This window comes from Colletotrichum aenigma (assembly GCF_013390185.1).
Source record: "Colletotrichum aenigma strain Cg56 chromosome Unknown KSG_Cg56_contig06, whole genome shotgun sequence".
Lineage (NCBI taxonomy): Eukaryota > Fungi > Ascomycota > Sordariomycetes > Glomerellales > Glomerellaceae > Colletotrichum > Colletotrichum aenigma.
Genome location: NW_023500912.1, coordinates 4,151,369 through 4,166,122, shown reverse-complemented (window position 1 = coordinate 4,166,122; position 14,754 = coordinate 4,151,369). Strand labels below are relative to the sequence as shown.

The 14,754-nt window shown below is 57.1% G+C and overlaps 6 protein-coding genes across 6 annotated transcripts; 2 read left to right on the top strand and 4 right to left on the bottom strand.

Annotated features, from left to right (window-relative positions):
- Positions 1-2,736: 2,736 nt before the first annotated feature.
- Positions 2,737-4,003, bottom strand: nudt19 (Nucleoside diphosphate-linked moiety X motif 19; the record flags this gene model as incomplete). The annotated part of the gene is made up of 3 exons (XM_037325373.1): positions 2,737-3,389; positions 3,513-3,877; positions 3,933-4,003. 3 exons carry the CDS (start codon positions 4,001-4,003, stop codon positions 2,737-2,739), a joined length of 1,089 nt encoding a protein of 362 aa, XP_037176550.1.
- A 549-nt stretch (positions 4,004-4,552) lies between these two features.
- SLX4 (Structure-specific endonuclease subunit SLX4) lies at positions 4,553-7,384 on the bottom strand (the record flags this gene model as incomplete). The annotated part of the gene is made up of 1 exon (XM_037325372.1): positions 4,553-7,384. The coding sequence occupies one exon, from the start codon at positions 7,382-7,384 to the stop codon at positions 4,553-4,555; it is 2,832 nt and encodes a 943-aa protein (XP_037176609.1).
- A 547-nt stretch (positions 7,385-7,931) lies between these two features.
- On the top strand, positions 7,932-8,461 carry crp-7 (40S ribosomal protein S21; the record flags this gene model as incomplete). Its single annotated transcript, XM_037325371.1, has 2 exons — positions 7,932-7,963; positions 8,230-8,461. 2 exons carry the CDS (start codon positions 7,932-7,934, stop codon positions 8,459-8,461), a joined length of 264 nt encoding a protein of 87 aa, XP_037176549.1.
- An 898-nt stretch (positions 8,462-9,359) lies between these two features.
- On the bottom strand, positions 9,360-10,974 carry CGCA056_v010123 (putative transporter; the record flags this gene model as incomplete). The annotated part of the gene is made up of 2 exons (XM_037325370.1): positions 9,360-10,356; positions 10,415-10,974. The coding sequence occupies 2 exons, from the start codon at positions 10,972-10,974 to the stop codon at positions 9,360-9,362; spliced, it is 1,557 nt and encodes a 518-aa protein (XP_037176553.1).
- Positions 10,975-11,772: 798 nt separating this feature from the next.
- On the top strand, positions 11,773-13,472 carry LIP4-4 (Lipase 4; the record flags this gene model as incomplete). Its single annotated transcript, XM_037325369.1, has 2 exons — positions 11,773-12,381; positions 12,444-13,472. 2 exons carry the CDS (start codon positions 11,773-11,775, stop codon positions 13,470-13,472), a joined length of 1,638 nt encoding a protein of 545 aa, XP_037176555.1.
- Positions 13,473-13,751: 279 nt separating this feature from the next.
- CGCA056_v010121 (uncharacterized protein) lies at positions 13,752-14,165 on the bottom strand (the record flags this gene model as incomplete). The annotated part of the gene is made up of 1 exon (XM_037325368.1): positions 13,752-14,165. One exon carries the CDS (start codon positions 14,163-14,165, stop codon positions 13,752-13,754), a length of 414 nt encoding a protein of 137 aa, XP_037176551.1.
- Positions 14,166-14,754: the final 589 nt, after the last annotated feature.

Below are 14,754 nucleotides of genomic sequence, written 5' to 3'. Positions count from 1 at the left end.
ATACTGCTCCCGGGTTCACTCAATCTACAAGATAGTCGCCCCTTCGTGGGTCAGCTGTTATACGCTAGCATCAACAGGGTTGCCCTTCACAGCAATTCAAACGCTTGAAAGTGCCACCCTTGTCTGCGGCCGGGACACAACCCTGGACATCCAAACCCCTCTCCGAATGATTCGGATATCCATACCTATCATCTGCCACGAGGATCTCCTCGGTCTCGGCGTCCCATAGGACAAAGCCCCAATTTTTGAGGCTCTGCGAGAAGCCCCCTTGTCTAAGCCCTTGCAAGTTGATGGCCACCTGGAGCATGTGAGTGTGTTGACACAATTTTCTTCCGTCTGAACTGTCTGATATCCGATAACCATCCGCGATCCATCATCCGCTCACCCCCTACTTGCCGGGGGGGTGGCCACGATATGCGGGATGGGCCTTAGGGGGGCATGGGACGGCATGGAACGGCACGACAACGGCGCGTAAACCCCTAAATATGAACTAGAACTGATAACCAGGCTCCCTTATTTCGGGAATCTTTTCCAGCCCTCGCTTTCGTATGTCCATTGTCTACCTTACGAAGGCAAGGTCCACTTCTTTTTAGGTGGCTTGTAACCGTTTATTTCGAGGACGCCAGCTACATACTCTTGCATGAAGTAACCACATGCGGGTGCAGAGAGTGCAGCTTGGGCTTACAAGCCCTCCAATCACGTTCATATGTAGATACATCACCCCCGCTTTGTTACGAGCAAGGAAGGTGTGCCGCCAGTCGTGCAGCCTTGGCTGGAGGTGGTCACCGATTAGCCCTACAGAGTAAGGTAGTGTTTACGGCGTCCGTCTCTTCTGGGGGTATGGAAGAGCTACCCTGGCTAATGTGGTATTGGTTTCGTCGAGCTGCTTCGGCAAGTGATTGTTTCGAGAACTTCTCACTTTTGCACATTGCTGAAGAAAGTGACAAGCCGGTCAAGGTACCCGGACCCATCTTCTCAAGACCTGGGTAGTTCTCTCCTTGTGCGAAGAAAGAAACCTTGCTTGGTGCCATTCGGGCATGCTCGGGGCCGTCTGTCCGTCCGTCACGTCGTCGTCACCGTCACGGGAATGACACGAACGGCTGAGGCTTCACCGCCAGAGCCATTGACTCCCAACCTGAGCTCGATGAGATTGTCCCCCACGGGGATGAACGCACCTGCTGGATTGGTCATCAATTGTCATCAGATGAGGGGTTCTTGGGCCGAAAGACTGGCTTTGAGATAGCAGCAGATGGCAGAGATGGAGCTAACGACCTTGAACCTTGCCCGGAAACACACCGTCTCCCGCTCTCCCGTCGGCAGGAGGCGTCATTATGATCCGATAAACTGTCCACGAGACTATATTTGAGTCGGGATAACATTCAAGTCCGATGCCACGTATGTGATGATGCAGGACGAGCTGCAAATTGTGTCGACGTGGGGAAATCTTCGGGACGAGGATCAGGGATAAAGAGAGTCAACACCGGCATCAAAGCTCTCGCTCAGGCCTGTGGCGCCCCCTCATGACGGCAGCAGGAGTCTGCAAGAGCCTAAAGCCATACCGGTCAAGGAGCAACAAAGAAACCTTCTTATGCAAAAGGTCTCTACCACGCGGGGGTTGGTGAAAGGGTGTAAATGATTGATTTCGTGAGGATGATCAGAAAAAACGTCAAACTTGCAGGAGGGAATCTTTTGAACAGCGCCTCTGAGATCTTCCTAACCAACCAAACCCCCCGTCAGTGGCCCATTAGCAGAATCAGATCATAAATCGACCGTATCTCGGGCCAATGGTTCATCGGGCTGCCGCGCCGGCCTCGTCCCGAGAAGGGCAGGCAGAACGGAGGGTGGGGAGGGTATGAAATTGTAGAGTGGAGGGAACCGATGAAAGAGTGGAGGAAAGGCCGGGAGGGATGAGAGAAAGAAGCAGTGAGTTACCATTGGTGTGGAGAGATGGTGTGGAATCAAATCACCAACACCACAAACGCCGGGTCGCCCCCGACGCGGCCACGGAGGAGATGTCTGCATGTGTCGGTTAGCTGCGTGGGCTGCGTGGCTGCTCTTGTTGGAGCGGTCTTCGAGCAGCAAGCCCAGCACACCATCTCTCGTTTGCTGCAACCTTCCTAGAAACCCTTCCACTGCCCTTTTGCCTCTGTACCCGCGGTTCACCAGTCTCTCTTGGGACGAGCAGAGCCGCATAGGCTGGCACCGCCGCATGTTTTCGGGGTTGAGAGGACACCCCAGATTCTGAAGCTCCTCGAAGCTCAGACTACGTTTGCAGTGCAAGTGCAGTCCTGCTGGTTGTGGGTGTGAGGGGAGGGAACGCAGCGCCTGACTCGCAGCCAGGAAGGTTTGCTTGCAAGGTCGCTTTCGAATAGTACTGTGCAGGAGCAGTTCGCTCTTTTTGCACATTTAGTTCCTATTTACCGGCCGTCACATCTCATCCTCCCGATCGTTCGGTTTCCAGGTCTTTAACTCAGAAGGGGAGAACAGAGAAACGTGGAAAGGCGAGGGACGGCCGTGTGTTGGGGGCGGTGTCGATGCGTAGGGCTGGCTGGGCTTGCTGACAGTGTTGTTGGTTTCTCCAGGCTGTCAGCAAGGTGCACTTTCGAGAGACATCATCTCTTGAGGAAAACCTCTATGTATTCATTCATCTTCGTCTGTTGAATCTCTAATATCTGCAAGACAGGAACAACAACCGCTAGCACGCTGTCCGAACCCGTTGTGCCCGAACCCATCGGCTTAGATCTTCGACTTCTCCGACTCCTCTCTCGCCCTCTTCTCCTCCTTCTCCTCCCTCAAGACCTCCTCCCGCCCCCGAACCTCGACCTTGCGCGGGCCCTCGCGCGTGAACTTAACCAAAACGACCCTCTCCCAGTCTCCCCCGCGCCCCGAACCCTTGAGCTCCGGCCCCGGCTTATCGATCCCGAGCACAACGCGGTTGTCCTCCTCGCGGATGAACAGGTTATGCGGGCTCATGACCTTGTCCGCCCAGGGGATCTCCGACGTGGGCTGCTTCCTCGCTGCCTCCGACTCGGCCGTCGGGATGCGCTTCAGGAATTCCTTCAGCTGCTCCCGCTGCGCCGCGAAGTGCTCGACACCGGCCCCACTCGAAGAGCCCTTGCAGAACTGCGCGACGAGGAAGAGCAGGTAATACTGCGGCGGAAAGAGGATGATCTCGCCCTTGTCGGCGCGGGAGAGCCATACGGAGGCGTCGTCGAACTTGGCGGCCGTGTGCTCCACGCCCCCGTCCGGCGTCGGGACGATGATCTCGTGCTCCGCGGCCTCGGCGCCTGTTGAGGCGGAGTGCGGGAGCATGTAGATGTACATTTGCGTTGTGAAGCGTTTCGGGACGTTGGTCGGGGTAACCCATCTCGTGAAGGGCATTAAACGATCTGTTGCTTGTCAGTGCTGCTGCATCCTCCGTTTGCCAGTCAAAGGGTCGCAGAAGGCTGTGAACCGCAGCGCTCTTCTGGGGTTCATCGAGGTGAGTTGAGTTGACAAGTAGAGCCACATACCAACGTCCGGAACACCCCCGACACTCTCAACCCATTCCCCAAACCTCACCTCATTCCCATGAATCCGCTTCCTCGCAACATCCCTATCCGCAGACGACAAGTTCACCAGCGCAGACTCATCCCCCGCCGCCGCGCCCTTCTTCATCGCAAGCAGAATCCCCGTCTCCTCAAAACACTCCCGAATCGCACCAAGCCGATACGCCGGCCCGTCCTCGTGCCTCCCCCTCGCCTCGGGCGCAGGCACCTCCCCGTCGTGGAACGCGTCCAAGTTCCCTCCGGGAAAGACATGCGCGGAGGCGAACGATGTAGACGTCTTCACCCGGTGGAGCAGCAGGACCTGGTTCGTCGGCGAGAGGAGGAGGATGCTGGTGCCCGGTTAGCGCGCGCCTGTTGGGTCGGTTTGCGAGGGTTGCGGCGTACCTTGAACTCGGCCGCGGCGCCTGGACTTCTTTCTTCTCCTTTGATGAAGAGGATGCCCGCTTTTGTGACATGATTGCTACGCCCGTCGCGCCTTCGAAATGAAATGTGGCTGTTGTGAGTGGCGGCGTATTCGGACTCGTCGGCCTTCGGGTCGAGCTTCCGGTCGCAATTGAGCGCGAATTCGTGAATCGGATTGCTAGTATTGATGAATTTGACCACGCGCGAATGCACCGTGAAAATATGAATGTAGACATTAGAAGATCCCCGGGGAACAGCCTGTCCGGCTAGCTCAAAGTCATGAGGTGTGTTGCGGACTAGATCATCGCAGCGGGGTTGTTTGATGTTTTGCCGAGGTTCGGTGAGCGCCCTGTGACCGCGCCCGGCGCCGGTTGAGGAATGCCGTGCGGCGAGCAACGATCGACATCCGGACTTCTTATTTTCAAATCATCATGAATAGTTCGAGTCGAGAGGCACTGAGATCAATATATCAACGTATAAAAGTTTGGTATTGCGCATGTTAAGTGAATGCTAGACCTCTCCAAAGCTATGCCTGTGCCTACCCAAGTTACGCCGTGATGAATGCATAAACATGTAGAGGGTATCCTTGCCTCAACTCCAAATCAATATCTCTTCCTCTCGCCTCCTCGCAAGCTCTCGCGCCAAAGACAGCAAACGCTCTTGGACTCACACCATTGCTTCACTTCAACCGCAGAGACCTCTCCGTCGTATCCAACTCTAGACAGCTGACCTGTGTTCAGCCAAGTGGCAAGGTCCTCCAGCACGATAGGGTCATACATCAACATCATCTCATGAAATGTGGGCTTCTTCGGGTCCGTGGTTGGGGGTGCCGTCGTCACGGCTTCGGTGATGCACTCAAACAGAGCCGCAGACTCCTGGCTCTTTGGCGACGCAGCGAGCGACATCTCCGTATCTTCCGTGATTGATAAGGAAGCATCCACCGGCGGCGGTGACGAGAACATTGGTTCCGGAGATGAGTAGGGCGACGGCGACAGTGACCCTTCAGAGGCCGAATCAGGAATCTCGATGATGTTCTGCGACGCAAGCTTCCTCGCGCGTGACGCCGCCGGCGAGGCTACGTCTGGGGTATCTGCAGCTGCCTTGGATTTACCCTTGTTGCTTATCGTGCCGCCGGTGGTTCGTGTCGGCTCAGCGGTTTTCCTCGGCCGTCCGGGTCGCCGTTTGGGAGATGGCGGTGGAGGCTGAGCTGACGGCGGCGGCTCACTGGACGGGATCTCGATGCTACTCTTTCTCGGGCGACCCCGCGGGCGTTTGGGCGACGACATGACTTCGATGCTGGGGTCCTTCCTGGGCCGTCCCGGCCCACGTTTAGGTGACACCTCCTGGGATGCTGGCGCAACGTCACTGTTCTTTCTCGGACGGCCCCGCGGGCGTTTGGGTGACACAGCAGCTGCAGCCCTTTGCACATTGGCAGCTGTCTGTGACTCAGATATCGTCGAGATCATCGGATGGTTCGTGGGGAGGGAAGAAAGCGCTGGTCGCTGCTTACTTTCCCAGCACTGGTCCAATAGAGCAAGCATAGCCGTGCGTCTTTTGACTGGCTTGAACCCGTACGAGGAGATTTCACGTGCGAGCTGGACGTCAGTGTATAGGTCGAATTTGGGTTTGCTGGGTTCTTGGACAGGTTTGGCTTTGGCAGCAGGCTGTCGTGTTCCTCTGCCAGTCACTGACGGCAACCGCGGCGGCGGCAGGTCAATGTCATCCTCGGAGATGTCCTTTTCGGCTGGGGACGCGGCTTCATGTTCGGGCGCAGGGCTTGGTTCCTTCGGGGCGGTTTGAGCTGCCGTAGGTTGAAAGGATGGTGCCTCCTCTTGAATGCTAGGCAGCTCCCCGGCAATTGCTTTTCCGAGAAGATCGTCAATATCAGGGAACGAGTCATCTGATGGAAAGTGATTCGGTGGTGGTGGCGCCTGTTTGTCCGCGGCCACGTATCCAAATGGATTGGGCCCTTCAGATGTGCCTTCATTTCCCTGTGGCGTGTCTGCCAAGTTGATGACTTCGAGGTCCAAAACTCTGCCATCTTCGTCTCTTGCCCCGACACCCCATAGCTTCTGTCGCGGTTCTGGTTCTACCGCATCACTGTTGATGGGCGTCACGAAGGGGTCGTCCTCCTTTCCTCGCGAGTTTGAAGCTTGGAGAGCTGATTGAAGGTCTCGTAGGAATGTTGGCGAGTGTTCCCGAGCCAGCTGGCTCGAAGTGCCAAAAACGTAGTCCTGTTTTGCGGCCTGTCTCAAAGCTGCGGTCGGTGAAAGAAGAACAGGTTCCGGCGGTGGCATCTTTTTCGGCTTCTTGGCCTTGGATGCCCTCTTCTTTCCCTTGCCCTTCGGCTCCTCTGCTTCGACACCATTGCTCTCGGGTGCAAGTGCAGCTGTTTCCTGCTGCTCAGTAGCTTCTGGGACCTTATAGGCAGCTGTCGCCAGCTCAGTGATAGTTCGAGGCTTCTTCCTGGGCGCCTTGGCCTTCGGGGCCGCTCTCTCGGACGGGCCCGCCTTGGCCGTTTCGTTGATAGATACAGTCTCGATCAACTTCCTCTTCCCTAAGACCTGACGCTCATTGTCGGGTGGCTCGACGGAAGGCCGTACCGGCTCCTCCTCCGGGTGCGCATAGTTCTTGAAAAGATTATCGAAAGTCTCCTTTGAGGCGACAAGACTTGAGGTCTTATCGGTTGAGGAAAGCAAATCCACGACCTGTTGATTTGAACCAGCAGCAGTATCGGCAGGCGGCGGTGTCCAATCCTTGTGACGGCGCATAGCCGCCTCCAAATCCAAAGGTTCATCCGCATCTTTCTTGGTCCTCTTTGGCGGCTTAGGCGCCTCAGCCTCCCGGTCCTGGTCCTTGTCCTCGTCTTTCGGTTTGGCAAAGTGGCGACTGACAGTTTCCTCCTTCTTCTTCCTCATCGTTCTAGCTTTGGCCGCAGGTTTGGCCTTTGTAGCCTTGGCCTCCTTCTCTTCTTTCTCGGCAGCGTCCTTCAAGTACTTCTTCCACGGTTGGTCGGCCTCGGTTTCCTCCTTCTCCTTGGCGGCCTTCCCAGCTTTGGCTGGTTTTGGAGGCGGTTGGCCTGGCTTCTTCTCCAACACCTTGACACCTCTTTTCCGCTTCGGTTTCGATACCGTCGCGAGGCACACAACAACTGGCTCCTCCTCTTCGGGTAGCGGTGGCGGAGGCATGCCAGAGGTCTCGGTCGGAGGTTTAGACGGAGTCGTTAGATCGATCGTGGAGTGCTCGTGGCGGAGGAAGCTGGACATGCTACTGAAGCTATGGCTTGCATTGTCGGGAATGGGCATCGCCGCGCTGCCACTTCGGAGCGGAGGTCGTGAAGGGTTCTGTGATTTGATCTGGTCGAGAGACGGAAGTCCTGGCGAGGAGGAGAGGCTGTAGTGGTCATGAGGAATGGTCCCGAACGGAGACCCCATCGTGTATCTCGGCAGGCCCAGGGTGATGCGCCGGGCGCATGGTTTCAACACAAGCCGCAGCAGGATGTTTGTTGGGGGTCTGCGAGAGACTATCGTAGTGGCTGCAAGGCGTGTGTAGACATTGAAGTCGCCCGTAGTGTCTCAGATGTATTGGTGGTGGCAATGGCGCATCGACTTGTCATTCACGCCCTCCCGTCCTTCAAAACACACTACGCGCGACACCACTAACACCACTAAACGGGACCAAAGCCTCAGCGGAGCACGTACCAACGCTGCAGCGGGGTGGAGGCCCGAGCGTCCCAAGCGCCCTCGACAACCGCGTCATTGCCGCGCAATCACCTGACTCAAGCGACACGTGACTGCAGCCCTGCCGCCGGCTCGGCAGGCGCAACCCACCGGGCTTTTGGCAGGAGGCGCCCACACAGTTTTTTGGCAAAATTAAGAAGTCACCCCCACCACGCCTCAGTCTCTTCCCGACGACCACTTCCGCGTAACGCAAAATCACCAACAACTTCTCTAGACAACCCCCCGAACGCCAACCGCAGCAATGGAGAACGACAAGGGCGAGATCGTCGATCTGTAAGCGAAAACCAAACCACCCGTCCTCGAGACGTCAGGTCACGATGCACCCGCGCGCCGGTAGCCGAATTCTCGTTCTGGAGGAAAGGAGCTCGAGGGGGAAAAGAGAGCAGAAGAAGGCGGCATTTTTTTGCGTGGAATCTCTCTCGGTTCCCCTCTCGGACCTCTGCTTCACGATTGAGAATTGGGAGGAAGGCCAGGGATCGCAATGCGATGGAGGATGAACAGGCACAGAGACGGATTTGCTAACATGTTTTCTCCTCCAGCTACGTTCCGCGCAAGTGCAGCGCCACCAACCGCATCATCAAGGCCAAGGACCACGCCTCCGTCCAGATCTCCGTCGCCAAGGTTGACGAGAACGGCCGCGCTGTCCCCGGCGAGAACCACGTCTACGCCCTCTGCGGTTTCGTCCGTGCCATGGGTGAGAGTGATGACGCTTTCAACCGCCTTGCCCAGCGCGATGGCCTCGTCAAGGCCGTCTGGTCCGCCCAGCGATAAATGCTGAGGCTTCGTCCTCGGGGGAGGAAAGGAAATGGTACGTTGTGGACGGGGCTTTGCAAAAGGCTCTCGAGGGATTTTATTGGCGTCCAAAAAGCGAAGCCGGACTCGGACACGGTGACTGACTCTTTTCTCTCAAAAGGTCTAGTCGTTCGGTTCGGTCGGTCTACATGGATCTAGAGTTGGTTGCATGGGACAAAAAAATCGCCAATTCGAGGCGTCCGGCTCTCTGAGGAGAGGAAAATGGCATAGGAATGGTTCACGACTACCCAACACAATGAGATTTTCCGCGTTCGAGACAAACAAGAACAAGCCTCTCCCGTCCAGTGACTCTCGTCCTCGTCCTCATCTACCGCCCCTCGACTGCGAAATTCCTCCCTCGTACCCAATTCCTCGTTCCCGGCTAGCGAAGGATTCTCGTGCCACCCTCGATGGTCTCCCATGGCCGAGGATTCTGGGGCTACCTCGATAGTCTCCGTGCCGCAGATGAAAGTATGAGGCCTTGAAAAAGCCGTGGCGGTTAAGGTGTTCGCCATAGTACAGATACGGGTCTCACATGCCTAGGCACTAATTGCTTCAATACGATGCCTGTTTCTCACCTTGGGTTCGCCATCTTTTTTTGCCTTTGAAATGATGCAGGGCTGTTCTGGCGAATGTTCACCCGCTTGCTGCCAATCGAATGTTGATGTTTTCCAGAACCCAGTCCACGGCTTCCTGTGGGAGGCAGCTGGTTGCTCCTAACATCAACCACTGAGCCAGGGTTAACTACAAACACGCAAAAGTGAAGCGCATGTGATGCGTGTAATAATGATCGCTGTGACGCTAACCTCAAACAACATGATCATAACTCTAAACAGCTCATCTACCCGATCTCATCCTCTACCATCACCACCGCCATCTACAACACATAACGGAAGTTCGGGTTCTCCATATCAGTCAGATCAACACCCTCATCCTCATGCTGAGCGTCAGGCGTCACCGCAGCCGCAGCAGCCGCCTCGTCCCTCTGCTTGTTCCTACGCATCAACATCACCCTCAACGAGATGGCGATGCACATCTGCGCAACCGAACACGCGAGAATAACCTTGCACCCCGTCGGGTACAGCGGCGCCTCCTTGGCCAGGAAAGCATGGGGTCCAATAACGTTTCCGACGCAGTACGCCGTGAAGACGATGGCCGAGGCCGTAATACGCTTCGTGTAACCACCCAAATTCGTCGCCGGCATCTGCAGCGCGAGCACCAGCGACGCGACGAACGAGCCGACAAGGTAGTACCCGAACAGCACGCCGACCTTGTAGTGCGCCCTGTCCAGCTTCCAGATCATGACGCACCCCAGGATGGTCGGGATCAGCCACAGCGCCATCACCGTGGTGCGCTGGTTCTTCAGCTTCGTGGCTGTGTACGCGCCGGACAGGATCCAGAAGACCTGGAACGCGCCCTGCGGGATGCCGAGCGCGGTCGTGAGCAGCGGGTCCGAGACGAGGCCCTTGATGATGAGCTTGCCAAAGTTGGCGACGCCGCCGTTGATGACCTCGTTGAGCAGCACGAAGAGCGTCAGCAGCCAGACCTGCGGGTCGAGCACGGCCTCCTTGATCTGGTACCACTGGACCGTCTTGTTGAGCACGCCGGTGCGGGCGAGGCGCGCGCGGCCGACGAGCAGGGCGCGCTCCTCGAGCGAAAAGCGCTTGGCGGTGAGGATGCTGTCGGGCAGGCAGAAGAGCAGCAGGATGCCCCAGAGGACGGTGATGCCGCCGCAGATGAGGAAGACGGCCTTCCACACGGGGAAGGAGTCGATTTGCCCGATGCCGTAGCTGAGGAGGCCGCCCAGCATGGAGCCGACGCCGTTGCAGCAGTAGAAGATGCCCGCGCGGAAGGGCTGCTCCGATCGGACGTACCTGGAGTTATGTGTTAGCTAACTATACTCCGGGTTCGGGTGAGATTGGAGTCACTTACCACATGGAAACCATCATCATGAAGCAGGTGGTGATCGGGGCCTCAAAGACACCCAGGAAGAATCTGCACGCCGCCAGGCCGGGGAAGTTGGAGCATGCGGCTGTGATCATCAACACGGAACCCCACGAGAGCACGCACCCGGCCACGACCTTGCCCATCTGCGTCTTCTGCGCGAGGTAGACCCATGGGTACTCAGCAACCAAGTACGCCAGGTAGAAGATGCTCGCGAACCACGAGTACTGCGTCTGCGTGACGCTGGTGCTGGTGAAGAGGTCGAAGACGGCGGCGTACGAGAGCGCCTGCTTGTCGATGTACTGCAGCACGTAGGTGCCGGCGAGCAGGGGCAGGACGATGAGGTCGATCTTGCGGACGAGCTTGCGGTTCTTCTCCTTGTCATTGACGAGCTCGGCGAGGTACTCCTCGGTGATGTTGTTCTGGTAGAGGAACTCGGCGGAGGCGTCGAGGTGCTGGACCTCGCCGGCGGTCAGCGACTTGGTCGGCTCGAGGCCGTCCTCGGCGGCCTTGATGTCCTTGTCGACGACGTGCGTGTTGTCCGCCATCTTTGCTGTCGTTGTCTGTCTCAAAGGACCGATGTGTCTAGCAACAGGAACAACAAGAGGCGTTGAAGTTGACGGCTCAACCTTCGTGACTTCACGGGGAGGGGAGAAGACATGATGTTTTAATGGCCCGTTGCCAATTGGCCATTATCTCGACCCCCCGCAGGCTCACGAGGCCCGGTCTCCGGGGTGCAGTTGATAGACGAGACCTCTCCCAGATAGTGCAGATAGCCCGGGGAACTGTCAGTCCTACTCTGTCAGTTGAGTAAACCAAACAAGCATCTTATCAGGGACGTGGACCCATGCCCACGAAACCCCATAACGGGCTACTTTATCCGCAGTCCTGGGTTTGCCAATGGCTGGTCTGGCTATCGCGGGGAACATGGCCGGGGGCCGCATGAGTCGAGAGGAGGTCGGGGTCTTGCCGACCGGCGCTGATAAACATGATAAGCCTGAAGATCAAAGAGTGCTTCGGACGACAGATCTGGGCCCGAAAGCGCATGTCTTGAGCCGATATCGCTCGGCCGCCCGATCCCCGCGGGAAAACATGGCTTCTCTCTACCAAACGTCGCGGCTTTCCCTACTCATTTAACAATGCTAGTCAACTCAATTGGGAGGGCCTGTCTGCCGTGCGATAGCTGCTGCAACGGCGATCCGGTACATCCATCCGCCGATACCTGAACTAATCATCAACCACACCCACCCCAAGCTTTACCAAGCCCCCGGTTCACCACTCACCTCTCACCCTTGCTTGCCAACCAAGACACACATCCAAGACATACACACACACACATTCCCAAGATGGGCTCCAAGGTTGAGGACCGCCCCTCAGTGACCATCGCGCAGGGCACGGTGGTCGGCACCGTCGTGACGGAGGCCATCCCGCGGCCGGTCGAGGCCTTCCGCGGCATCCCGTACGCGCAGCCGCCGACCGGCGACCGCCGGTTCCGGCCCCCGGTGAAGGTGGAACCGTCCACGGCGACGATCGACGCCTCCAAGTTCGGCGCCGTCGCCCCGGGCAAGCAGCTCTTCCCCGGCGGCCCCAAGTTCGAGTACAGCGAGGACTGCCTCACGGCCAACGTCTTCCGGCCGCAGGGCGCGGGCAAGAAGGACCTGCTCCCCGTCGGCGTGTACATCCACGGCGGCGCCTTCAACCGCGGCACCGCCATGATGCACAACACGCCCTCGTTTCTCGCCAACTCCGGCCAGGACCTGGTCGCCGTGTCCTTCAACTACCGCATCGGCGCCCTCGGTTTCCTCCCCTCGACGATGAGCTACGAGCAGGGCGCCCTCAACCTCGGCCTCAAGGACCAGCTCCTCCTCCTCGAATGGGTGCGCGACAACATCGCCGCCTTTGGAGGTGACCCCAACAACGTCACCCTCTTCGGCATCTCCGCCGGAGCACACTCCGTAAGCCGCCCCCTCGTCTCTCCCCCAACTCCCGCCCAGAAACTAACACCCCTCCCCCCCAGATCGGCCACATCCTCATGCACGACGAAGGCCAATCCGCCCCCCTCTTCCACAAAGCCATCCTCCAATCCGGCGCGTCAACCTCCCGCGCCGTCCGCCCCTACAGCGCCCCGATCCACGAGGCCCAGTTCGCCGACTTCCTCGCCGCCTGCGCCTGCCCGCCCGGCCTCTCCTCCGCCGACACCTTCGCCTTCCTCCGCGCCGCCCCCACCGAGACCGTCCAGGCCGCCCAGATCGCCGTCTTCGACAAGTACAACCCCTCCCTCCGCTGGGCCTTCCAGCCCGTCGTCGACGGCGACATCATCCCCCGCGCGCCCATGGAGTCCTGGCGCCTGAACAAGTGGCGCAAGGTCCCCATCATGACCGGCTTCAACCGCAACGAGGGCTCCATCTACATCAGCAAAAAGGTCGCCCGCTCCGACGAGTTCACCTCCTTCTTTGCCGACCTCCTCCCCCTCCTCTCCGCCGACGACGTCGCCACCATCGACGCGCTCTACCCGGACCCCCTCACCGTTGCGGACTCCCCGTACAAGGAGCAGCTCGAGGGTACGGGCGCGCAGTACCGCCGGCTGGAAATCGCGTACGGACAGTACGCCTACGTCGCGCCCGTGCGGCAGACCGCGGAGCTCGCGAGCAAGGCGACCAGCGAGCCGGTGTACCTCTACCAGTGGGGGCTCGAGAGCTCGCTGCTGGACCGCGCGCGGCACGGCGAGAACATGTACTACGAGACGTGCGAGCCGAACCGGACGGGCATCTCGGCGGCGCAGAAGGAGCTGTGCCTGACGTACAACGCATACATCACGAGCTTCATCGCGACGGGCGATCCGAACGCGGTGAGGGGTTCTGCGCCGGAGAGGCCCTCGTGGGAGCGGTATAGTGCGGAGGGGACGCCGAAGGCGATGGTGTTTGGGGAGGAGAACAAGGAGCTGGTTGGGGGTGCGGCGGGCGTGCCGGCGAGGTTGCATGATGATACCTGGGCGAGGAAGGAGTCTGAGTTTTGGTGGAGTAAGGTGGATGTCTCGCAGCAGTAGGCTGTAGAAGGATAGAAAGAATCAAATCAGTTAAATGTGTCTGCTTGGTGTTGTCGTGTGAGTGTTTATCGTTTTGGTGTTATCGTGATATAAAAAGGAGACCCAGCAGTTGACCTCTACGCTTCAATGAACCATTCAATGTTATCATAGTACTTTTCATCTGATTGATATCAAAACCCTTGTTGCGTCAAACTTCCCGCTTCTAAATTTGAAATGTTCGAATTTCACTATCCCACCCCTTCAACACCTCAACCCTACCTCCTCACCACACGATCCCTCCTAAACAACCGCCCCAAATACCCAACCTTGACCAAAAACGTACCCATCGGCACAAAAGCCAACATCCTCATCTCCCCCCTCCACTTCCCAACCTCCCACAACACCCCCTCCCTTTTTAACGCCACCGCCAGCGCCCCCCCAAAGCGGAAAGTCCATCAGCGCGCTCACCAGCACGTATCCCCTGACAACCTTCCTGTCATTGCTGTGCAGCATAATAACCCAGGTGAGCAGGGCAAACCCGAACAGCAGCACGGCGTTCTGCAGCGCCCAGAGGGTTTCTGTGGGCGTGGGCTCGCGCGGGCTGGAGGTCAGCGGCGCGGTGATGGATGAAGGGCTGAGAAGGGGCTGGAGGGCGCCGAAGAGGTGGAGGAGGGGCTCGATGTAGGTGAAGAAGATGCGTGGGATTGGGGGCATGATTTGAGACATTTTGGACTTTTCTTTTTCTGATTGGGTGTTTTGGTGTGGTACAAATTGCGTGGTTGTTTGAACTGAGCGGTAATTATCTGACGAAAATGTATTTCAGAAGTGAGAGAATTTAATGCGTATCTGTATGGATTCTACGTTAAAGAAGAAAATCAAAATGATTATCGTTACCTAAGATGGCAAATGAGTGAAAGGAAGCCGACACTATGACGTAGAAGGAGCCTGTAGTAGCATACATTGACCTCACGCTTACACTCTTTTTTTTGACCTGATCAGGACATTCGTTTACGTTTTGTAGTTTGTGTGTATGCGTAAATGTCCTTCTATGTTTCCTGAAATAAGTGATACGCTTCTGTAGTTAATTGCACGTATAATAGCTTAGAGCATCCTCCTAATGCTATTTTCATATATTTATATTAATAGTATTAAAAAAGTAGAATCTATTTAAGAGCTTAAAGTGTTACTTAACCTATCTTTTTTACTTTTTACATAAACTTAGGTAATCTTAAGTTATAAAATGTGAAAACGTTTAATTTATTATTATAGATGCCGTCCTTGTTATTTAATGATTTCGTATAGA